Genomic DNA, 26,442 nt, shown 5'->3' with positions numbered 1-26,442 from the left:
GCCTTATAATAAGTGCTCCCTTATAGCTGCTTTGTTATATCAAAATATCGCCATAAATTTGCCCCCCCTCTCTGTTTTACCCTGTTTCTGTAGTGCAGTGCAGGGGAGAGACTTGGGAGCCGTCCTGACCAGCGGAGCTGTGAGAGGAAATGGCGCCGTGTGCTGAGGAGATAGGCCCCGCCCCTTTTCTGGCGGGCTCGTCTCCCGCTATTTAGAGAAATCAGGCAGGGGTTAAATATCTCCATATAGCCTCTGGGGGCTATATGTGAGGTATTTTTAGCCTTTATATAGGTTACATTTGCCTCCCAGGGCGCCCCCCTCCCAGCGCCCTGCACCCTCAGTGACTGCCGTGTGAAGTGTGCTGAGAGGAAAATGGCGCACAGCTGCAGTGCTGTGCGCTACCTTTAGAAGACTGCAGGAGTCTTCAGCCGCCGATTCTGGACCTCTTCTGACTTCAGCATCTGCAAGGGGGCCGGCGGCGCGGCTCCGGTGACCATCCAGGCTGTACCTGTGATCGTCCCTCTGGAGCTTGATGTCCAGTAGCCAAGAAGCCAATCCATCCTGCACGCAGGTGAGTTGACTCCTTCTCCCCTCAGTCCCTCGCTGCAGTGATCCTGTTGCCAGCAGGAATCACTGTAAAATAAAAAACCTAGCTAAACTTTTTCTAAGCAGCTCTTTAGGAGAGCCACCTAGATTGCACCCTTCTCGGCCGGGCACAAAAATCTAACTGGAGTCTGGAGGAGGGTCATAGGGGAAGGAGCCAGTGCACACCACCTGATCTGGAAAAGCTTTACTTTTTGTGCCCTGTCTCCTGCGGAGCCGCTATTCCCCATGGTCCTTTCAGGAACCCCAGCATCCACTAGGACGATAGAGAAAAGTGTTTAAAATACAAACATACTTTTTAATATCACAATTGTGACATACAACATAAAATCATATACATTAAAAATATTGCACAGATCCCAATAATTTCTCACCCTCTATTGTATTTGCGGTGGGCAAGAAAGCTTTTTTGCAAAAGCGAACGGGTCCCGATGGAATCACCACGGCACCACCGCAAAGAGCTTTTTCCTTTAGAGGCTGAGTTGGGAGTCCAGAAAATGCGCTCAATCAAGAGTGTCCATGCCGACGCGTTTCGGAGAAAACTCAAATTTTTCAAGCTCCTTTTTCAAGCTTTTTCAATACAATAGAGGGTGAGAAATTATTGGGATCTGTGCAATATTTTTAATGTGGGTTCACTACGATATGCTGGCGGTCGGGCTCCCGGCGACCAGCATACCGGAGCCGGGAGCCCGACCGCCGGCTTACCGACAGTGTGGTGAGCGCAAATGAGCCCCTTGTGGGCTCACTGCGCTCACCACGCTACGGGCACGGTGGCGCGCTACGCGCGCCACACTATTTTATTCTCCCTCCAGGGGGGTCGTGGACCCCCACGAGGGAGAATAAGTGTCGGTATGCCGGCTGTCGGGCTCCCGGCGCCGGTATGCTGGTCGCCGGGAGCCCGACCGCCGGCATACTGAAGACCACCCTTTTAATGTACTGTATATGATTTTATGTTGTATGTCACAATTGTGGTGTTAAAAAGTATGTTTGTATTTTAAACACTCTTTTGAATTCATCTTTGTTATAAGGGCGCCCATGCACATATTCATCTCTCTTTCTGTCTGGTATATATTTAGGGATGTGGTGTTCCCTTAGGGATATGTGACGGCTGCCCAATTTAACATTCATTGCGCACTTTGGAATATACCTTTTTTTTGGACATAGACATCTTAGTCTCCTGGTATTCCTGCTGTCTGTATGTAAAATTCCCTGAGCGGCCCGGGGTAAAATGATATGCAGGGTCTTCAAGAGGAAAGGCAGGGCTGTGAACGAGGTACTAGGACCCTGACCTACAAAAAAGGGGTCAGCCAGCCACACACCCAACATTATGTTGCCACTCCCCTTCAGCGGTATACTGCATGGGTCCTGAAAGCTTGGCCAGGCCAAACACACCAAGCGGTCTATTTACTAAGCCTTGGATGGAGGTAAAGTAGACGCAGTTAAAGTACAAGCCAATCAGCTCCTAACTGTCATTTTTCAAACCCGGTCTGTGACATGGCAGTTTGGAGCTGATTGGTTGGTACTTTATCTCCGTCCACTTTGTCATCATCCAAGGCTTAGTAAATAGACCCCCAAGTCCCTTTGGTACCAGGCAGTTGCGTAAATTCGTCCCAATTGCCCGGAGGCAAGATATATATTGGTGCCCCCCCCCAATTATAAATAAATATATGTATGTACATATATGTATATATATATATATATACTTGTTGAAATAACGAGGCGACACTCGGAGGCTGGTGACATGCATAAAACATGTAATCAAGCAGTTAATGTTTCAGGCACGTGCTCCCCTTCTTCAGAACAGCAAACAAGTGACATCAGTGTACATTAAATACCCTCACTTACCCCACGGGCCTCCCCCACTGGCGTTCTCCTCAGTCACGCCACCCGCGGCTCCGGCAGCGCACTTTCGGTATCTGTCAAGCAGGCGGAAGTGACATTGCGGGTCCCGGCTGCGTGACCTAGGTAACGCTATAAACAAAAACATCTGTCATACAGTATCTCATCCAGAGCCGGCCCTAACCAATATGATGCCCTAGGCAAGATTTTGGCTGGTGCCCCCTAGCACCAGAGCTGGTTCCGTCTCTGACCTTGCACCTCTTTCCCAGCACCATCACCCCTCACCCATAACAGTCCTTATTTTGGTGTTTGTACCTCCTATATTTTAAATAGGAACAGTTCGCACATTTGGCGCACAGCCCAAAAAGGGGTGTGTTTTTGCTGGCAAGGGGCATGGCCACACAATAGTACCCCCAATTCAAATTACGCCACACAATACTGCAACTTTATTCACATTTGATCATGCGATAGTGTCCATAATTCACATTACATCCCACAGTAGTATCACTTTACCTTATCAACATTACTCCTCACAGTAGAGCTCCTTATTCACATTACATCACACTGAATTGCTCCTTTTTTTACATTACACCACACCCTATTGCTCTTTATTCACATTAGATGACACAGTAGTGCGCTTTCTATATTCAATGCCACATAGTAGAGCACCTTATACACATAATGCCACACATTAGTAATGCATTTATACACATAATTCCACACAGTAATGCCCCTTACACATAATGAGACACATCATTAATGTCCTTAGAAACATAATGGGGGAGATTCAAATGTTTGAAAAGTCGGTTGGGAGTCTGATTTTTCCTGTCTATTAGATAGGAAAAAACAGACTCCCAACTGACTTTTCAAACATTTGAATCTCCCCCAATGCATCATACACATTATGACAACCTTTATTAATGCCTGTTTACACATAATGTCCCTTGCACATATGCCACACATTATTAATGCCCTTATACACATAATGACACACATAGTGCCCCCTACACATTTGCTGCACATTATTAGTGTCCCTATACATATAATGACACACATACAGTAGTACCCTGTTACACATATGCCGCATATTATTAAAGCCCTTATACCAGTGGTTCCCAAACTGTGTGCCGTGGCACCCTGGGGTGCCGCGGGACACTTGCAGGGGTGCCTCAGGTTGGTGGTCAAGGACCAATTCAAACTATTTATTGTCAATTTAAGAGGCAAAACCAGTGCTGATGGCTTCCAGTTATAAAATATGTGGACAAACAGAAGTAAATCTTGTCCCTCACCACATAACTGACCCTAAGGATGACATATAAACATAATTTACTTAATCTAATATTTTTTTCTAAATTTCTCAATAAGAAAAATGTGGCCTAGGGGTGCCGTGAAAAAAAAATCTGACACTCCAGGGTGCCGTGACTCACAAAAGTTTGGGAACCACTGCCTTATACACATAATGACACACATACATATGTTGCACATTATTAATGCATTTTTACATGACACACATAATGCCCCTTACACATATTCTGAACACTACACACTACTGCACAACCAACCCACTCACATGCACACAGCACTCACACTGCCACTAACACTGTGACCTCTGCCTCTGCTTGGATACAGATGTGTCTTCATAAATCTTGCCTCAATGCTAATATCGGGCACCTTTTTTTATTAAAATGCATCTTATTTGCATTGCTATGTAGCTAGGATGCATAAGCAGCTTCTGCTGATTAAAATGATATGCAGCATGCCTATATACTGTGTGAGACTGTGGCTGTATCTGCATATGATATGCTACACACAGAATATAGGCATGCCGCATATCATTTTAATCAGCAGAAGCTGCTGATGCTCCTAGGCATACCAGATGCCCTAGGCAATTGCCTAGTTTGCCTATGCCTATGGCCGGCTCTGATCTCATCAACGCAACACTGTATCTAGTGCATCAAACAAAGTGCAAAACGTGCTCATTTATGCATATTGCAATCTGCAAGGCAACATTAAAACAAAATCTTATACATGTGAAAAAACTAGCATACATGTCACATATAGCATATACTGTGTATAACTCTATTACAATCTAAATACAGTGCTAATATGACTTATCGCACAAACATACAGTATCTCTATGTATAAATGCATTAAAATCCATTAAAAAGGAACAGCTAAGGATATAAAGCAGGACATCTCATCCATATCAAGTGACACATAGATTTTTTTTACCTTTGCTATAAGGCACGATTGTAATCTCCTATATAATAGCCCTATTCTGTGACATTGTGATTCATTTGCTAACGCTGGGCGGAGTCACAACACTGGGCGGAGTTAGTCAAATGAGTCACAGAGATCTGGCCAAATCTACAGGAGACTAGGAGCAGAAGCAGATAGCATGGGCATTGGGCATGGCACAGGCAGGGGTGCAGACCTCCCAGCTTTCTGCAGGAGCTTTATCCAGGCAGAAGGAGGGAAACACACTCGGCGAAAAGGGGGCGTGGCTTCACGGGAGGGCCCGTTTTCGTCAGTGAGGGAGCATGCCCAGCGCTCTGTGAGCTGCTGGCATGCTCCCAGGGGCTGATTATGAGTCCGGGGGGCCCAGGGCACTTGAGACAGGGGAGCCCTATCTCATTGCTGAGCCTGCTGTGTGTTGGGGGCGTGGCCTAATCGCGGCCCGCGCGGCCACGCCCCCTTATGCAAATTACGATTTTAATTTAAATTTTTTAAATGGGATTTTGGCCCCTCAGCTAGGGCTAAATCCAGAGGAGGTGGTCGCTCCCCCCTACACACCCGCACAGGCAGAAGAAAGCAGGGAGACTGCTGCCTCCCTGCAACACCACAGACCTGCCAATATGCAGCAGCGTGTGCTGACTGTAGGACAATGCTGCTGCTGTTACTGGCAGGACGGGGGAGCTTCTGAGCTGGGACAGAGCTACTCCAGCCGGGGGGCCCCCTAAAACTGTGGGGCCAACGGTACGTATCCCCTGCCCCCCCCCCCTTAATCTGGCTCTGCTGCTGGAACCCCCCCATTAATCCGTACCCCCTGATGCCCCCTCTCCCTCTGTGTCCACTATTCACCGCTGCTCTGCTAAGCAGAACAGCGAGTACAGGAGCTTTTCAACTGCCCCCCCACCCCCCACCGCCGGACACTGCGACCCGTGGGTGGGACAGCGGGACTGTCCCGCGAAAATCGGGACATTTGGGAGGTATGGGGTTGTGTGAGGGGTATGTCAAGTCATACAGACAGACGGGCACCGGCTCACTGTGTGCTTGACCCCCCACATCGGCATACTCAGCAGGGTCTCTCTGGTGCAGAGGAGCGTCACTTTCTGGCACACTCCACGCTTCTTAGCTGCAGTTTAGTGGGGCACCTGCCGCTGTACAGGTTCCATACTGCCTCTGTTATCTCCAGCCCCGGCAACCCCACCACTAGCTGCAGCGCTGCCACCCGCAGTGGAGTGCGCCCAGCTCATTCACACACTTTAGCTGGCGGGTAGCGCTGCAGAAATCCGAGCTGCTTGCAGGCTCTGACCCACTCCTCCCTCCAGCCGCAGCGTCTCCTGGGAGCTAACCAGTCACTCCCAGTCTCCCCTTACCACAGTGCCCGGAAGCCGTGAGGTCCGCGCCACGTGCATGCTATGACCCCCTCCTCCCTCCAGCCGCAGCATCTCCTGGGGGCTAACCAGTCATTTCCAGTCTCACCTTACCACAGTGCCCGGCAGCTGCGCGAGGTCTGCGGTGTGTGACTGAGGAGGGGGGGAGGGATGCGGACGGGCAGAGGAAGCAGGACTCCAGCCTGAGAGAGTCAGCCATGCCAAGTCTCCAGCAGCAGCAGATCCCAACAGGTTGGAGTGGAACAGCAGCAGCCAGCAGCAGTGACTCCGGTAAGACACATCTGTCTGTCACCACTGTTTTGTCCCTAATACCAATCTCTCCCGTGCCCTGTGTTCTGTCATGTCCCTGTCACCCCTGGCCTTGCCCTGCCACCCTTATCCTGGCCCTTTCACCCTTATCCTGGCCCTTTCACCCTTATCCTGGCTCTGTCACCCTTATGCTGGCCCTGTTACCCCTATCCTGGCCCTGTCACCCCTGTGCTTGCCCTGTCAACCCTATACTGGCCCCGTCACCCCTGTCCTGGTCCTGCCGCCCCTACCCTGGCCCTGTCACCCCTATCCTGTCCCTATCATTTCTGTCCTGGCCCTGTCACCCCTGTCCTGGCCCCGTCACCCCTGTCCTGGCACCGTCACCCCTGTTCTGACCCTGTCACCCCTGTCCTGGCGCCATCAACCCTGTACTGACCCTGTCACCCCTGTCCTGGCCCTGTTACTGCATACCCTCCAACTACCTTTTATGGCATGTACAGTACCCGCAGCGCCTCCAGACCTCTCCCCAATGCACCACACCTCCGCACCTTCCCCTCCACCACATGCGGCACTCCACCCCTCCCCCACATGCTGTGCCTCCAGACCCCCTACACCACCCGTGGCTCCCACTCCTCCAACCCTTCACCACCCACAGCACCTCCAGGCCCCTTCCACCATTCACCCCCCTTATGTGTCTCCCCCCACACCTGCCCCCCTCCACCCGCAGCATCTGCAGACACCCTCCTCCATCAGCGGTCCCCCCCTCACCCACCCCTCCCCCACCAATGGCACTCCCGCACCTGCCCCTCCACCACCTGCAGCACCTCCGGACCTCCTTTCCCATCCGCCGCAACACCCGTACCTGCCCCTACCCTACCCATGGTGCCTGCGGTCCCCTACCCCACCCCCGGCACTCCCGTCCCTTCCCATCCCACAGCACCTCCGGAACCCTTCACCCATCCACAACATCCCCACACCTGCCCCTCTCCTACCCGTGGCACCCCTGCCCCTCCCCCACCTGCAGTGCCTCCGGACCCCTCCCCCATCTGCATCCCCCACTCCTCTGCCCCTCCCCCACGCGCAGCACCTCCCGAACCTTCCCCATCCGGGCCCCACCCCCACTTCTGCCCTCCCCCTCCACCCGCAGCATCTACAGACACCATCCGCATCCCCCCCCCCGCACCCGCTACATTCTGTACATCGTGCCCTGCAGGTGCTGTTCACGCCGTCGCTAGGGGCTGCGCCTCCTTCACCATCGCACGCCCTTTCATTGTGCAATATTTAACCACTAACAAAGGAATGCAGGTAATACTCCATATAATACAAATATTAAACCCCAGAAAGGCATGCAAGGGTTAAGGGGGCGTAGCCCCTTGCGACGGTGTGAAGAGCGCCCGTAGGGCGCGATGAAGCACCTAGTTTACTAATAGCCATGTAGTAAAGGAGAATCCATACAGTTAGAGTTGATGAACAAACCATATTTGTTATACAACAGAACAAACACAGAGTTATTCGAAAAATGGTTCTTGGAAATGCTCTGTAATATGAACCTCTGGGACATTAATCAAAACATGCTATAGAAGATACCCAAACTGTCATTTAACCTTTTGTGGCGCAGGGTCTGTAGCTTAAAAATCCATTGTGACTCTAATTGTAGTAACCTCTTACCACGATTACCACCTTTCGCACTTTCAGTGACATGGGGGGTCATTTTGAGTTGATTGCTCGCTGCCGATTTTCCTGTCGCAGCGATCAGATGAAAAAATTACATTTCTGCGCATGCGTATGCCCCGCGATGTGCACGCGCGACGTACGGGTACAAAGCCCTTTGCGGTTGTGCTCAGGTTCTAGCGAAGTTTTTATTCGCACTGGCGGCTGCAAGAACATTGACAGGAAGCGGGCATTTCTGGGTGTCAACTGACCGTTTTCAGGGAGTGTTTGCAAAAATGCAGGCGTGTCTGGGCGTTCGCTGGGGGGGTGTTTGATGTCAAATCCGGACAGGAATAGGCTGAAGTGATCGCAAGCGCTGAGTAGGTTCAGAGCTAGTCTGAAACTGCACAAAATGTTTTTGCAGAGCTCGGCAGCACAAGCGTTCGTACTTTTGCTAAGCTAAAGTACACTCCCCAGTGGGCGGCGGCATAGCGTTTGCACGGCTGCTAAAACTAGCTAGTGAGCGATCAACTCGAAATGACCCCCATGGTTTATAATCCTATACATTACAGTGGCCATATAGACAAGCCATACGCAATGCACTGTCAACGGGCACGGCCGATCAGCCGGTTGCCCGTCATTTTCTGTAACAAAAACATTGTATGGTCACTTTAACGTATGGCCACTGTCTTCCTTTCACTCACTTTGCAACTAATTCCTCGGTGCAATCGCAATTCACTTGTTGTGCGTGTGCATTGTAGCTCAGACACATGCGCAGTAAGATAGTGGCGACTGATGTGCGTCCAATAGCCACTTTTCAACCACATCTGAATTAGTTGTAACTGAAATAACTTCAAAGATAAGACAAGTGTTTCTACAAAAGTTATTTGTGAACAGTTGGAAATATTATCTCTGTATCCATAGTGCTCTGAACGTTGTAATGTAACGTTTGTTACATTATATTATTGTATCTTTTATGATTCAGGTGTATACAGCAGAAAGAGTCTATAGAAGGATGGATAGCACAATATAATACTCCATTTCAGTTGCCCCCAGTTTCAGAAGACTGCCTGTACCTGAACGTCTTCACACCAAGCGACAGAGCCAGGAATGCGCCACTGCCTGTACGTATTGTGATATAGCCGGTTTATTAGTGCTGCCTTTCAGTTCTCTTACACCTAGCGACATGTCAGGGGAATATGGAGAAATAAATCAGTAAATGGAATGTATTATTACTTACGGAATTGTCAGATGGACCTTTCCTGTTAACCTTGTATTTCTCTTACGTCGAGGGGATACTGGAATGCCATTAGTGCCATGGGGTGTAGATCGGGTCCATTGGAGCCTGGCACTTTAAGAAATCATTAGTGTATGCTGGCTCCTCCCCTCTATGCCCCTCCACCAGACTCAGTTTAGAAAAATGTGCCCAAGGAGCCAGGTGCATTCCTCTGGAGCTTCAGAGAGTTTTCTTCAAAACTTTTATTTAGTTTGTTATTTTCAGGCAGCTCTGGTTGGCAACCAGTCTGCCTGCGTCGTGGGTCTTAGGGGGGAAACCGAACCAACCTCCTATAGGGTTAATGGTTCGTATCCCCGCTGACAGGATACTAAGCTCCTGAGGCACTGTTTCACATACCCACAGGGTGTGTGCACACGCCAGCAGCATACCGCCACCCCTAACAGATGCTGAAATAGACAGTCAGGTGAGTGATAACACGGGGGCAGGGCCGGCGCTATCACTAGGCAGCTTTAGGGCTGTAACACACACTCCGGTTTTTCCCGGATGGCAAAAAGCCGGACAAACTTTGTCTGGCTTTTTGCCATCCGGGAGAAACCGTCAGTGTCTGTCACACAGGACGGCTTTGAGCCGTGTGTGATGCGGTGCGCATGCGCAGCATCAGACACGGCTTCAGAAAAAACCGTTGTGTGTGAAAGCTCCCCTTCACACACATGGTTTACTGGCTCCAAGGACGGCCCGGCGGCCGCCCGGCCGCCGGACCTTCCAGTGGTGAGACCCGGCTGCAACCCGGCAGCCGGGCCGGGGCCGTGCAGTGTGAAGGGACCCTACCCCTCACACTGTTAACTACAATGCCGGCACGGGAAAAAACGTGTAGTGTGTTTCAGCCCTTAGGCAGCTGCCTATGAGCGCCGGCCACTGGAGGGCGGCAGAACACACTGATGAGAAAATGCTGTCTCTACAAATTTGTCACCCCCCACCTCCGTGATAGCGCCTCACATATTCACTTGAGGGCTCAGGCATGTTGCCTGCACCCCCCCACCCCCAGGGCCAGGGCACTTTTATTTTCCCTTTGCAGCCACATGCTGCAGTGTGCTCATACAGAAGCCGACGCTCTGCTGAGTTTGCTACTTCCTGCATGGACAGGAACAGGAAGTCACTTGGTGCACATGTGACTGTGAGAGAGGAGAGGAGCCTTCAGACGTGAGGAGCAGCAGTCCACCAGCAGGTCTATCAAAAAGCCATACCATATGGGGGAGCACAGACTCAGGTACATTCTGCTGCTGATGAGGGAAACTGGTAATTTTACTGTGTGCAGGGGAAGGGGGGTGTTGTATATTAGTGTGTGCAGCGGAGGGGGTATATTAGTGTGTGCAGCGGAGGGGGGTATATTAGTGTGTGCAGCGGAGGGGGTATATTAGTGTGTGCAGCGGAGGGGGTATATTAGTGTATGCAGCGGAGGGGGGTATATTAGTGTGTGCAGCGGAGGGGGGTATATTAGTGTGTGCAGCGGAGGGGGGTATATTAATGTGTGCAGCGGAGGGGGGTATATTAGTGTGTGCAGCGGAGGGGGTATATTAGTGTGTGCAGCGGAGGGGGCTATATTAATGTGTGCAGCGGAGGGGGGTATATTAGTGTGTGCAGGGGAGGGGGGTATATTAGTGTGTGCAGGGGAGGGGGGTATATTAGTGTGTGCAGGGGAGGGGGGTATATTAATGTATGCAGGGGAGGGGGGGTAGTATATTAGTGTGTGCAGCGGAGGGGGGTATATTAGTGTGTGCAGCGGAGGGGGGTATATTAGTGTGTGCAGGGGAGGGGGGTATATTAGTGTGTGCAGGGGAGGGGGGTATATTAGTGTGTGCAGGGGAGGGGGGTATATTAATGTATGCAGGGGAGGGGGGGTAGTATATTAGTGTGCAGCGGAGGGGGGTATATTAGTGTGTGCAGCGGAGGGGGGTATATTAGTGTGTGCAGGGGAGGGGGGTATATTAGTGTGTGCAGGGGAGGGGGGTATATTAGTGTGTGCAGGGGAGGGGGGTATATTAATGTATGCAGGGGAGGGGGGGGTAGTATATTAGTGTGTGCAGCGGAGGGGGGTATATTAGTGTGTGCAGCGGAGGGGGGTATATTTATGTATGCAGGGGAGGGGGGGTAGTATATTAGTGTGTGCAGCAGAGGGGGTATATTAGTGTGTGCAGCGGAGGGGGGTATATTAATGTGTGCAACGGAGGGGGCTATATTAATGTGTGCAGCGGAGGGGGGTATATTAGTGTGTGCAGGGGAGGGGGGTATATTAGTGTGTGCAGGGGAGGGGGGTATATTAGTGTGTGCAGGGGAGGGGGGTATATTAATGTATGCAGGGGAGGGGGGGTAGTATATTAGTGTGTGCAGCGGAGGGGGGTATATTAGTGTGTGCAGCGGAGGGGGGTATATTAATATGTGCAGCGGAGGGGGGTATATTAATGTGTGCAGCGGAGGGGGGTATATTAGTGTGTGCAGGGGAGGGGGGTATATTAATGTATGCAGGGGAGGGGGGGTAGTATATTAGTGTGTGCAGCGGAGGGGGGTATATTAGTGTGTGCAGCGGAGGGGGGTATATTAATGTGTGCAGCGGAGGGGGGTATATTAATGTGTGCAGCGGAGGGGGGTATATTAGTGTGTGCAGGGGAGGGGGGTATATTAGTGTGTGCAGGGGAGGGGGGTATATTAATGTGTGCAGGGGAGGGGGGGTGGTATATTAGTGTGTGCAGGGGAGGGGATGGTGGTATATTAATGTATGCAGGGGAGGGGGTGGTGGTATATTAACGTGTGCAGGGGAGGGGGTGGTGGTATATTAACGTGTGCAGGGGAGGGGGGGACGGTATATTAAAAATTTGTATGGGGGAGTGGCATATTAATGTGTTTTTGTTTTTTCTCTGACGTCCTAGTGGATGCTGGGGACTCCGTCAGGACCATGGGGAATAGCGGCTCCGCAGGAGACAGGGCACAAAAAGTAAAGCTTTTAGGATCACATGGTGTGTACTGGCTCCTCCCCCTATGACCCTCCTCCAAGCCTCAGTTAGGTTTTTGTGCCCGTCCGAGCAGGGTGCAATCTAAGTGGCTCTCCTAAAGAGCTGCTTAGAGAAAGTTTATTAGGTTTTTCTCTATCGTCCTAGTGGATGCTGGGGTTCCTGAAAGGACCATGGGGAACAGCGGCTCCGCAGGAGACAGGGCACAAAAAGTAAAGCTTTTCCAGATCAGGTGGTGTGCACTGGCTCCTCCCCCCATGACCCTCCTCCAGACTCCAGTTAGATTTTTGTGCCCGGCCGAGAAGGGTGCAATCTAGGTGGCTCTCCTAAAGAGCTGCTTAGAAAAAGTTTAGCTAGGTTTTTTATTTTACAGTGATTCCTGCTGGCAACAGGATCACTGCAGCGAGGGACTGAGGGGAGAAGGAGTCAACTCACCTGCGTGCAGGATGGATTGGCTTCTTGGCTACTGGACATCAAGCTCCAGAGGGACGATCACAGGTACAGCCTGGATGGTCACCGGAGCCGCGCCGCCGGCCCCCTTGCAGATGCTGAAGTCAGAAGAGGTCCAGAATCGGCGGCTGAAGACTCCTGCAGTCTTCTAAAGGTAGCGCACAGCACTGCAGCTGTGCGCCATTTTCCTCTCAGCACACTTCACACGGCAGTCACTGAGGGTGCAGGGCGCTGGGAGGGGGGCGCCCTGGGAGGCAAATGTAACCTATATAAAGGCTAAAAATACCTCACATATAGCCCCCAGAGGCTATATGGAGATATTTAACCCCTGCCTGATTTCTCTAAATAGCGGGAGACGAGCCCGCCAGAAAAGGGGCGGGGCCTATCTCCTCAGCACACGGCGCCATTTCCTCTCACAGCTCCGCTGGTCAGGACGGCTCCCAAGTCTCTCCCCTGCACTGCACTACAGAAACAGGGTAAAACAGAGAGGGGGGGCAAATTTATGGCGATATTTTGATATAACAAAGCAGCTATAAGGGAGCACTTATTATAAGGCTATCCCTGATATATATATATAGCGCTTTTGGTGTGTGCTGGCAAACTCTCCCTCTGTCTCCCCAAAGGGCTAGTGGGTCCTGTCTTCGTTAGGAGCATTCCCTGTGTGTCTGCTGTGTGTCGGTACGTGTGTGTCGACATGTATGAGGACGATATTGGCGTGGAGGCGGAGCAATTGCCAAATATGAGGATGTCACCCCCTAGGGAGTCGACACCAGAATGGATGCCTTTATTTATGGAACTACGGGATAGTGTCAACACGCTAAAGCAGTCGTTTGACGACATGAGACGGCCGGACAATCAATTAGTGCCTGTCCAGGCGACTCAAACACCGTCAGGGGCTGTGAAACGCCCTTTGCCTCAGTCGGTCGACACAGACCCAGACACAGGCGATGACTCCAGTGGTGACGGTGACGAATCAACCGTATTTTCCAGTAGGGCCACACGTTATATGATTTTGGCAATGAAGGAGGCGTTACATTTAGCTGATACTACAGGTACCACTAAACAGGGTATTATGTGGGGTGTGAAAAAACTACCTATAGTTTTTCCTGAATCAGAAGAATTAAATGACGTGTGTAATGAAGCGTGGGTTGCCCCTGATAAAAAGCTGATAATTTCAAAGAAATTATTGGCATTATACCCTTTCCCGCCAGAGGTTAGGGAGCGCTGGGAAACACCTCCTAGGGTGGACAAGGCGCTAACACGCTTATCTAAACAAGTGGCGTTACCCTCTCCTGAGACGGCCGCACTTAAAGATCCATCAGATAGGAGGATGGAAAATATCCAAAAAAGTATATACACACATGCAGGTGTTATACTACGACCAGCTATAGCGACTGCCTGGATGTGCAGTGCTGGGGTAGTTTGGTCAGAGTCCCTGATTGAAAATATTGATACCCTGGACAGGGACAATATTTTACTGTCGTTAGAACAAATAAAGGATGCATTTCTTTATATGCGTGATGCACAGAGGGATATCTGCACACTGGCATCACGGGTAAGTGCTATGTCCATTTCGGCCAGAAGAACTTTATGGACGCGACAGTGGACAGGCGATGCGGACTCAAAACGGCATATGGAAGTTTTGCAGTATAAAGGGGAGGAGTTATTTGGAGTCGGTCTATCAGATTTGGTGGCCACGGCTACAGCCGGGAAATCCACCTTTCTACCTCAAGTCACTCCCCAACAGAAAAAGGCACCGACCTTTCAACCGCAGCCCTTTCGTTCCTTTAAAAATAAGAGAGCAAAGGGCTATTCATATCTGCCACGAGGCAGAGGTCGAGGGAAGAGACAGCAACAGGCAGCTCCTTCCCAGGAACAGAAGCCCTCCCCGGCTTCTACAAAAGCCTCAGCATGACGCTGGGGCTTCTCAAGCGGACTCGGGGACGGTGGGGGGTCGTCTCAAAAATTACAGCGCGCAGTGGGCTCACTCGCAAGTAGATCCCTGGATCCTGCAGATAATATCTCAGGGGTACAGGTTGGAATTAGAGACAGATCCACCTCGCCGTTTCCTGAAGTCTGCTTTACCAACGTCCCCCTCCGAAAGGGAGACGGTTTTGGAAGCCATTCACAAGCTGTACTCTCAGCAGGTGATAGTCAAGGTACCTCTTCTACAACAAGGGAAGGGGTATTATTCCACTCTTTTTGTGGTACCGAAGCCGGATGGCTCGGTAAGGCCTATTCTAAATCTGAAGTCCTTGAACCTGTACATAAAGAAGTTCAAGTTCAAGATGGAGTCACTCAGAGCAGTGATAGCGAACCTGGAAGAGGGGGACTTTATGGTATCCTTGGACATCAAGGATGCGTATCTCCACGTTCCAATTTACCCCTCACACCAGGGGTACCTCAGGTTCGTTGTACAAAACTGTCACTATCAGTTTCAGACGCTGCCGTTCGGATTGTCCACGGCACCTCGGGTCTTTACAAAGGTAATGGCCGAGATGATGATTCTTCTTCGAAGAAAAGGCGTATTAATTATCCCATACTTGGACGATCTCCTAATAAGGGCAAGGTCCAGAGAACAGCTAGAGATGGGATTAGCACTGTCTCAAGAAGTGCTAAAACAGCACGGGTGGATTCTGAATATTCCAAAATCCCAGTTAATGCCGACAACTCGTCTGCTGTTCCTAGGGATGATTCTGGACACGGTTCAGAAAAAGGTTTTTCTCCCGGAGGAAAAAGCCAAGGAGTTATCCGAGCTTGTCAGGAACCTCCTAAAACCAGGAAAGGTGTCTGTACATCAATGCACAAGAGTCCTGGGAAAAATGGTGGCTTCTTACGAAGAAATTCCATTCGGCAGATTCCACGCAAGAATTTTCCAAAGGGATCTGTTGGACAAATGGTCAGGGTCGCATCTTCAGATGCACCTACGGATAACCCTGTCTCCAAGGACAAGGGTGTCTCTTCTGTGGTGGTTGCAGAGTCCTCATCTATTGGAGGGCCGCAGATTCGGCATACAGGATTGGATCCTGGTGACCACGGACGCCAGCCTGAGAGGCTGGGGAGCAGTCACACAAGGAAGAAACTTCCAGGGAGTATGGACGAGCCTGGAAACGTCTCTTCACATAAACATATTGGAACTAAGAGCAATATACAATGCTCTAAGCCAGGCAGAACCTCTGCTTCAAGGAAAACCGGTGTTGATCCAGTCGGACAACATCACGGCAGTCGCCCATGTGAACAGACAGGGCGGCACAAGAAGCAGGAGTGCAATGGCAGAAGCTGCAAGGATTCTTCGCTGGGCAGAGAATCATGTGATAGCACTGTCAGCAGTGTTCATCCCGGGAGTGGACAACTGGGAAGCAGACTTCCTCAGCAGACACGATCTTCACCCGGGAGAGTGGGGACTTCATCCAGAAGTCTTCCACATGCTGGTAACCCGTTGGGAAAGACCAATGGTGGACATGATGGCGTCTCGCCTCAACAAAAAACTGGACAGGTATTGCGCCAGGTCAAGAGATCCGCAGGCAATAGCTGTGGACGCGCTGGTAACGCCTTGGGTGTACCAGTCGGTGTATGTGTTTCCTCCTCTGCCTCTCATACCAAAAGTATTGAGAATTATACGGCAAAGAGGCGTGAGAACGATACTAGTGGTTCCGGATTGGCCAAGAAGGACTTGGTACCCGGAACTTCAAGAGATGATCACGGAAGATCCGTGGCCTCTACCTCTAAGGAGGGACTTGCTTCAGCAGGGTCCCTGTCTGTTTCAAGACTTACCGCGGCTGCGTTTGACGGCATGGCGGTTGAACGCCGGATCCTAAAGGAAAAAGGCATGCCGGAAGAAGTCATTCCTACTTTGATTAAAGCGAGGAAGGAAGTAACCGTGCAACATTATCACCGAATTTGGCGAAAATATGTTGCGTGGTGCGAAGATCGGAGTGCTCCGACGGAGGAATTTCAACTGGGTCGATTCCTACATTTCCTGCAATCAGGATTGTCTATGGGTCTCAAATTGGGATCTATTAAGGTTCAAATTTCGGCCCTGTCGATTTTCTTTCAAAAAGAATTGGCTTCAGTCCCTGAAGTCCAGACCTTTGTTAAGGGAGTGCTGCATATACAGCCGCCTGTGGTGCCTCCAGTGGCACCGTGGGATCTCAATGTGGTTTTGGAATTTCTAAAATCTCATTGGTTTGAACCACTAAAAAAGGTGGATTTGAAATATCTCACATGGAAAGTGACCATGCTTCTAGCCCTGGCTTCGGCCAGGAGAGTGTCAGAACTGGCAGCTTTATCTTACAAAAGCCCATATCTGATTTTCCATTCGGACAGGGCAGAACTGCGGACTCGTCCGCATTTTCTCCCTAAGGTGGTGTCAGCATTTCATCTGAACCAGCCTATTGTAGTGCCTGCGGCTACAAGTGACTTGGAGGACTCCAAGTTACTGGACGTTGTCAGAGCATTAAAAATATATATTGCAAGGACAGCTGGAGTCAGAAAATCTGACTCGTTGTTTATATTGTATGCACCCAACAAGATGGGTGCTCCTGCGTCTAAGCAGACGATTGCTCGTTGGATCTGTAGCACAATCCAACTTGCACATTCTGTGGCAGGCCTGCCACAGCCTAAATCTGTAAAGGCCCACTCCACAAGGAAGGTGGGCTCATCTTGGGCGGCTGCCCGAGGGGTCTCGGCATTACAACTCTGCCGAGCAGCTACGTGGTCAGGGGAGAACACGTTTGTAAAATTTTACAAATTTGATACTCTGGCTAAGGAGGACCTGGAGTTCTCTCATTCGGTGCTGCAGAGTCATCCGCACTCTCCCGCCCGTTTGGGAGCTTTGGTATAATCCCCATGGTCCTTTCAGGAACCCCAGCATCCACTAGGACGATAGAGAAAATAAGATTTTACTTACCGATAAATCTATTTCTCGGAGTCCGTAGTGGATGCTGGGCGCCCATCCCAAGTGCGGATTATCTGCAATAATTGTACATAGTTATTGTTAACTAATTCGGGTTATTGTTGAAGGAAGCCATCTTTCAGAGGCTCCGCTGTTATCATACTGTTAACTGGGTTTAGATCACAAGTTGTACGGTGTGATTGGTGTGGCTGGTATGAGTCTTACCCGGGATTCAAAATCCTCCCTTATTGTGTACGCTCGTCCGGGCACAGTACCTAACTGGAGTCTGGAGGAGGGTCATGGGGGGAGGAGCCAGTGCACACCACCTGATCTGGAAAAGCTTTACTTTTTGTGCCCTGTCTCCTGCGGAGCCGCTGTTCCCCATGGTCCTTTCAGGAACCCCAGCATCCACTACGGACTCCGAGAAATAGATTTATCGGTAAGTAAAATCTTATTTTTTCTTTCAGTGAGACCTGCTGGCAACAGGCTCACTGCTACGAGGGACTTAGGGGAGAAGAAGTGAACTCACCTGCGTGCAGGATGGATTTGCTTCTTAGGCTACTGGACACCATTAGCTCCAGAGGGATCGAACACAGGCCCAGCCATGGAGTCCGGTCCCGGAGCCGCGCCGCCGACCCCCTTGCAGATGCCGAAGAGCGAAGAGGTCCAGAAACCGGCGGCAGAAGACTTTCAGTCTTCATGAGGTAGCGCACAGCACTGCAGCTGTGCGCCATTGTTGTCACACACTTCACACCGGCGGTCACGGAGGGTGCAGGGCGCTGGGGGGGGCGCCCTGGGCAGCAATGTAAATACCTTTTCTGGCAAAATGAATACATCACATATAGTCCCTGGGGCTATATGGATGTATTTAACCCCTGCCAGGTCTCAGCAATAACGGGAGGAAAGCCCGCCGAAATAGGGGGCGGGGCTTATTCTCCTCAGCACACAGCGCCATTTTCCTGCACAGCTCCGCTGAGGGGAAGGCTCCCAGACTCTCCCCTGCACTGCACTACAGAAACAGGGTAAAACAGAGAGGGGGTGCAATTTTTGGCGATATTATATATATTTAAGCGCATATAACAGAAACAACACTTTTATAGGGTTGTTTGTATATATTTTTATAGCGCTTGGGTGTGTGCTGGCAAACTCTCCCTCTGTCTCCCCAAAGGGCTAGTGGGGTCCTGTCTTCGATAAGAGCATTCCCTGTGTGTCTGCTGTGTGTCGGTACGTGTGTGTCGACATGTATGAGGACGATGTTGGTGTGGAGGCGGAGCAATTGCCGGTAATGGTAATGTCACCCCCTAGGGAGTCGACACCAGAATGGATGGCTTTATTTATGGAATTACGTGATAATGTCAGCACGCTGCAAAAGTCGGTTGACGACATGAGACGGCCGGCAAACCAGTTAGTACCTGTCCAGGCGTCTCAGGCACCGTCAGGGGCTGTAAAACGCCCCTTACCTCAGTCAGTCGACACAGGTACCGACACGGACGAATCTAGTGTCGACGGTGAAGAAACAAACGTATTTTCCAGTAGGGCCACACGTTATATGATCACGGCAATGAAGGAGGCTTTGCATATCTCTGATACTGCAGGTACCTCAAAAGGGGGTATTATGTGGGGTGTGAAAAAACTACCTGTAGCTTTTCCTGAATCAGAGGAATTGAATGACGTGTGTGATGAAGCGTGGGTTACCCCCGATAGAAAACTGCTAATTTCAAAAAAGTTATTAGCATTATACCCTTTCCCGCCAGAGGTTAGGGCGCGCTGGGAAACACCCCCTAGGGTGGATAAGGCGCTCACACGTTTATCAAAGCAAGTGGCGTTACCGTCTCCAGATACGGCCGCCCTCAAGGATCCAGCTGATAGGAGGCTGGAAACTACACTGAAGAGTGTATATACACACATACTGGTGTTATACTGCGACCAGCAATAGCCTCAGCCTGGATGTGCAGTGCTGGGGTGGTGTGGTCGGATTCCCTGACTGAAAATATTGATACCCTGGATAGGGACAGTATTTTATTGACAATAGAGCATTTAAAGGATGCGTTTCTTTATATGCGGGATGCTCAGAGAGATATTTGCACTCTGGCATCGAGGATAAGTGCGATGTCCATATCTGCCAGAAGAAGTTTATGGACGCGACAGTGGTCAGGTGATGCGGATTCCAAACGGCATATGGAAGTATTGCCGTATAAAGGGGAGGAATTATTTGGGGTCGGTCTATCGGATTTGGTGGCCACGGCAACAGCCGGAAAATCCACCTTTTTACCTCAGGTCACCTCCCAACAGAAAAAGACACCGTCTTTTCAGCCGCAGTCCTTTCGTTCCTATAAGAACAAGCGGGCAAAAGGACAGTCATATTTGCCCAGAGGCAAAGGAAGGGGTAAGAGGTTGCAGCAAGCAACTCCCTCCCAGGAGCAGAAGCCCTCCCCGGCTTCTGCAAAGCCCTCAGCATGACGCTGGGGCTTTGCAAGCGGACTCAGGGGAGGTGGGGGGTCGACTAAAGAGTTTCAGCACACAGTGGGCTCACTCTCAGGTGGACCCTTGGATCCTGCAGGTAGTATCTCAGGGTTACAAGTTGGAATTCGAGAAGTCTCCCCCTCGCCGGTTCCTAAAGTCTGCTTTACCAACGTCTCCCTCACACAGGGCGACGGTATTGGAAGCCATTCACAAGCTGCATTCTCAGCAGGTGATAGTCAAGGTACCCCTCCTACAGCAGGGAAAGGGGTATTATTCCACACTTTTTGTGGTACCGAAGCCGGACGGCTCGGTAAGACCTATTCTAAACCTGAAATCCTTGAACCTGTACATACAAAAGTTCAAGTTCAAGATGGAGTCACTCAGAGCAGTGATAGCGAATCTGGAAGAAGGGGGCTTCATGGTGTCCCTGGACATAAAAGATGCTTACTTGCATGTCCCAATTTGCCCTTCACACCAAGGGTACCTCAGGTTCGTGGTACAAGACTGTCATTATCAGTTTCAGACACTGCCGTTTGGTTTGTCCACGGCACCTCGGGTCTTTACCAAGGTAATGGCCGAGATGATGGTTCTTCTACGAAGAAAAGGCGTATTAATTATCCCTTACTTGGACGATCTCCTGATAAGGGCAAGGTCCAGAGAACAGCTGGAGGTCGGAGTAGCACTAACTCAAGTAGTGCTTCAACAACACGGGTGGATTCTGAATTTTCCAAAATCTCAATTGACCACGACGACACGTCTGCTGTTCCTGGGAATGATTCTGGACACTGTTCAGAAAAAGGTGTTTCTTCCAGAGGAGAAAGCCAGGGAGTTATCCGAACTTGTCAGGAACCTCCTAAAACCAGGAAATGTGTCCGTGCATCAATGCACAAGAGTCCTGGGAAAGATGGTGGCTTCTTACGAAGCAATCCCATTCGGCAGATTCCACGCACGAATATTTCAGTGGGATCTGCTGGACAAATGGTCCGGATCGCATCTACAGATGCATCAGCGGATAACCCTGTCGCCAAAGACAAGGGTGTCTCTTCTGTGGTGGTTGCAGAGTGCTCATCTGTTAGAGGGCCGCAGATTCGGCATACAGGACTGGGTCCTGGTGACTACGGATGCCAGCCTGCGAGGCTGGGGAGCAGTCACACAAGGAAGAAACTTCCAGGGCGTGTGGTCAAACCTGGAGACGTCTCTTCACATAAATATACTGGAGCTAAGAGCGATTTACAATGCTCTAAGCCTGGCAAAACCGCTGCTTCAGGGTCAGCCGGTGTTGACCCAGGCGGACAACATCACGGCAGTCGCCCACGTAAACAGTCAGGGCGGCACAAGAAGCAGGAGAGCAATGACAGAAGCTGCAAGGATTCTTCGCTGGGCGGAAAATCATGTCATAGCACTGTCAGCAGTGTTCATTCCGGGAGTGGACAACTGGGAAGCAGACTTCCTCAGCAGGCACGACCTCCACCCGGGAGAGTGGGGACTTCATCCAGAAGTCTTCCACATGATTGTGAACCGTTGGGAAAAACCAAAGGTGGACATGATGGCGTCCCGCCTCAACAAAAAACTGGACAGGTATTGCGCCAGGTCAAGAGACCCTCAGGCAATAGCTGTGGACGCTCTGGTAACACCGTGGGTGTACCAGTCGGTGTATGTGTTTCCTCCTCTGCCTCTCATACCAAAGGTATTGAGAATTATCCGGCTACGGGGAGTAAGAACAATACTCGTGGCTCCGGATTGGCCAAGACGGACTTGGTACCCGGAACTTCAAGAGATGCTCACGGAAGATCCGTGGCCTCTACCTCTAAGACGGGACCTGCTTCAGCAGGGACCTTGTCTGTTCCAAGACTTACCGCGACTGCGTTTGACGGCATGGCGGTTGAACGCCGGATTCTAAGAGAAAAGGGCATTCCAGAGGAAGTTATTCCTACTTTAATTAAAGCCAGGAAGGAAGTGACCGCACAACATTATCACCGCATTTGAAGAAAATATGTTGCGTGGTGTGAGGCCAGGAAGGCCCCGACGGAGGAATTTCAGTTGGGTCGATTCCTACATTTCCTGCAAGCAGGATTGTCTATGGGCCTCAAATTGGGATCTATTAAGGTTCAAATTTCGGCCCTGTCAATTTTCTTCCAGAGAGAATTAGCTTCAGTGCCTGAAGTACAAACTTTTGTCAAAGGTGTACTACATATACAGCCCCCGGTTGTGCCTCCAGTGGCACCGTGGGATCTCAATGTAGTTTTGGAATTTCTCAAATCTCATTGGTTTGAGCCACTCAAATCCGTGGATTTGAAATATCTTACTTGGAAAGTAACCATGTTACTGGCCCTGGCTTCAGCCAGGAGAGTATCAGAATTGGCGGCTTTATCGTACAAAAGCCCTTATCTGATTTTCCATTCGGACAGGGCAGAATTGCAGACGCGTCCTCATTTTCTCCCTAAGGTGGTTTCGGCGTTTCACTTGAACCAGCCTATTGTGGTGCCTGCGGCTACTAGCGATTTGGAGGACTCCAAGTTGCTGGACGTTGTCAGAGCTTTGAAAATATATATTTCAAGGACGGCTGGAGTCAGAAAGTCTGACTCGCTGTTTTATACTATATGCACCCAACAAGATGGGTGCTCCTGCGTCAAAGCAGACGATTGCTCGCTGGATTTGTAGCACAATCCAACTTGCACATTCTGTGGCAGGCCTGCCACAACCTAAATCTGTAAATGCCCACTCCACAAGGAAAGTGGGCTCATCTTGGGCGGCTGCCCGAGGGGTCTCGGCATTACAACTTTGCCGAGCAGCTACGTGGTCAGGGGAAAACACGTTTGTAAAATTCTACAAATTTGATACCTTGGCTATGGAGGACCTGGAGTTCTCTCATTCGGTGCTGCAGAGTCATCCGCACTCTCCCGCCCGTTTGGGAGCTTTGGTATAATCCCCATGGTCCTGACGGAGTCCCCAGCATCCACTAGGACGTCAGAGAAAATAAGATTTTACTCACCGGTATATCTATTTCTCGTAGTCCGTAGTGGATGCTGGGCGCCCATCCCAAGTGCGGATTGTCTGCAATACTTGTACATAGTTATTGTTACAAAAAAAAAAAATCGGGTTGTTATTGTTGGAAGCCATCTGTTCAGAGGCTTCTCGGTTATCATACTGTTAACTGGGTTCAAATCACAAGTTGTACGGTGTGATTGGTGTGGCTGGTATGAGTCTTACCCAGGATTCAATATCCTTCCTTATTGTGTACGCTCGTCCGGGCACAGTATCCTAACTGAGGCTTGGAGGAGGGTCATAGGGGGAGGAGCCAGTACACACCATGTGATCCTAAAAGCTTTACTTTTTGTGCCCTGTCTCCTGCGGAGCCGCTATTCCCCATGGTCCTGACGGAGTCCCCAGCATCCACTACGGACTACGAGAAATAGATTTACCGGTGAGTAAAATCTTATTTTAATTAATGCAGTTTCCCACTGCCTATCACCCACTGCCTCTCCCCGCCCGTCACCTCTCTCCTGAGAACCTCTCCCTATCACTCACTGACTCTTATACCGCTTTTAGACCAACAGCGCGGGTCGAAGCCGGGAGCCTGACACGGGTGCTACCTGGCTGCGCCCTGCGTCAGCTCCCTTTCCCACTGCACTTGCCAACCCGGCATATTGCCAGTGACGCGGCGGGGGTGGCACTTGGAGATCACATGATCTCCAAGCGCCGGCGGCACATTCACTGTACACTGCAAAGTTTGCCGAGTTGAACACGTGTTCAACCCTGCAAACCACCCGAGTTGGAATACAGGATCACTCGACCCGGATTATTCCAACTCGAACCTTTTACAGCAGCCAGCAACACGGGTTATGCACCTTCATGTGCAATAATCCGTGTTATATGCTGGCGGTGTAAAAGGGGTATTAACCCTCACTCCATCACCTCTCACACTCTTCCTGTTGTTCACCATTTCCCCATCACCTCTCTCGCTTGTTACCCAGTGACTCTCACCCTCTCAATGTCACCCCCTGTTTTCACCCTCTGCTTGTCACCTTCCTCCACTCACTGGTCACTGCCTCTCCCTAGCTTCACTCTCTACCCTTCTCCCACTGCCTCTCCCTGCCGTTACCCTTTTCCCGTCCGCTCTCTCTCCTGTCACCCTCTCCCTGTCACCTACTGACTTTCCTGTCACCCACCGTCTCTAACACTCACCCGATCACCCTCTCTCTCTTTTCACATTTCTGTGGGGTCTATTCATGAAGCAGTGAAAAGTGTGGAGAAGTAAGTCAGTGAAGAAGTTGCCAATGGCAACCAATCAGCTTATATAATTGTATAGAATACACTTTATAAATGTTACCTCAACACTAATTGGTTGCCATAGGCAACTTCTCCACTGTTTACACTGCATCATGAATAGACCCCTATGAAACATGGGCCCTCATTCCGAGTTGTTCGCTCGGTATTTTTCATCGCATCGCAGTGAAAATCCGCTTAGTACGCATGCGCAATGTTCGCACTGCGACTGCGCCAAGTAACTTTACTATGAAGAAAGTATTTTTACTCACGGCTTTTTCTTCGCTCCGGCGAACGTAATGTGATTGACAGGAAATGGGTGTTACTGGGCGGAAACACGGCGTTTCAGGGGCGTGTGGCTGAAAACGCTACCGTTTCCGGAAAAAACGCAGGAGTGGCCGGAGAAACGGTGGGAGTGCCTGGACGAACGCTGGGTGTGTTTGTGACGTCAACCAGGAACGACAAGCACTGAACTGATCGCACAGGCAGAGTAAGTCTGGAGCTACTCTGAAACTGCTAAGTAGTTAGTAATCGCAATATTGCGAGTACATCGGTCGCAATTTTAAGAAGCTAAGATTCACTCCCAGTAGGCGGCGGCTTAGCGTGTGTAACTCTGCTAAATTCGCCTTGCGACCGATCAACTCGGAATGAGGGCCATAGTAAAGAGACATGTCAAGCAGACATACAGCTGTGTCCCTCCTCAGCTTAAAGGCAAATTGTGGCAAATGCAACTTGTTTTCTGCAATAAGCGTGCCTGCTTGTGTCCATGAATGCGCTATCATTAGCATCGCATGGTGGCCCTCATTCCGAGTTCGCTCGCTAGCTGCTTTTAGCAGCTTTGCACACGCTAAGCCGCCGCCCTCTGGGAGTGTATTTTAGCTTAGCAGAATTGCGAAAGAAAGATTAGCAGATTTGCGAATAGAAATTTCTTAGCAGTTTCTGAGTAGCTCGAGACTTACTCCTACACTGCGATCAGTTCAGTCTTTTTCGTTCCTGGTTTGACGTCACAAACACACCCAGCGTTCGCCCAGACACTCCTCCGTTTCTCCAGCCACTCCCACGTTTTTCCCAGAAACGGTAGCGTTTTTTCGCACACTCCCATAAAACGGCCTGTTTCCGCCCAGAAACACCCACTTCCTGTCAATCACACTCCGATCACCAGAACGATGAAAAATCTTCGTCAGGCTGTGAGTAAAATAGCAAACTTTTTTGTGCTAAAAATTTGCGAAAAAATCTAACGAGCGAACAACTCGGAATCACCCCGGTGTGTACACCCCTGCGAATGGGACGCAGCTTGCCGTGGCTAGTCATCAGCGCAATGTGGCTGCTTGCTGGTAGGATGAGAGTGGCCACATCTGTATTTGTAGGAGGGCGCAAAATGTATAGTTTGCAGGAGGGCGCTGATCGCCTTAGCACCGGCCCTGCCTGCAACCCCCGCATGATACCCGTGCCCTGCAAATTGTGGACTCGGGTACGATGCCCGCACCCCTTCTCCCCCGCAATTGTGGACTCTAATGATGCCCGCACACCGACTACTATATACATGATGTATATTATATCTATATCCCACGGAAACCCTTCCACACAAATCCTGCGTTTGCCCCTGGATGCCCACACAACCCATCCCCCCCACGAATTGCGGACACTTGGGGATGAAGCCCACACCCCTCCACGAATTGCAGGCTCAGGTATGATGCCTGCATACCCCCTGATTGTGGAGACGGGCATGATACCCGCACAACATACACCCCCCCCTTGCACGAATTGCGGATTCGGGCATGATGCTTGCACCCCCCCCCCCCCCCCCCACGATTGCGGACCCGGGCGTGATTCTCTCCCCCACCCCCCCCTGCAAATTGCGTTCTTGGGCATGATGTCCGATCGCCACTAATCCTCCGCCCCCTGATTGCAGACTCCAGCTTGTTGCCCGCAACACCCTCACGATTGCAGAGTCGGGGGCATGTAGCACACACCACCAAATCCGTCCCCCACATCCCAGCGCGACTGCAGATTCTGGGATGTTTCAGTCTCCCCCCTCCCCCCTCCCCTGGATGGCAGACTCAGGTACCCCTCCCTCGCGATTGCAGACTCCCACATGTTGCACGCAAACACCCCCATCCCTACACTGCGTAGAATCAGGCATGTTGCTCACAACCCTCCCTTCTATTG

General features: G+C 50.7%; 1 protein-coding gene across 1 annotated transcript in view; it reads left to right on the top strand.

The window, feature by feature from the left end:
- Positions 1–26,442, top strand: part of LOC134969579 (fatty acyl-CoA hydrolase precursor, medium chain-like) — a 173,966-nt gene that overhangs the window by 59,955 nt on the left and 87,569 nt on the right. The window contains exon 3 of the mRNA XM_063945627.1: positions 8,944–9,082. Coding sequence (XP_063801697.1) covers positions 8,944–9,082 — 139 coding nt within the window. The remainder of the gene's footprint in view (positions 1–8,943; positions 9,083–26,442) is intronic.

This window comes from Pseudophryne corroboree, chromosome 11, assembly GCF_028390025.1.
Source record: "Pseudophryne corroboree isolate aPseCor3 chromosome 11, aPseCor3.hap2, whole genome shotgun sequence".
Lineage (NCBI taxonomy): Eukaryota > Metazoa > Chordata > Amphibia > Anura > Myobatrachidae > Pseudophryne > Pseudophryne corroboree.
The sequence above is the reverse complement of the archived record's forward strand: the minus strand, read 5'-3'. Positions and strand labels throughout refer to the sequence as shown.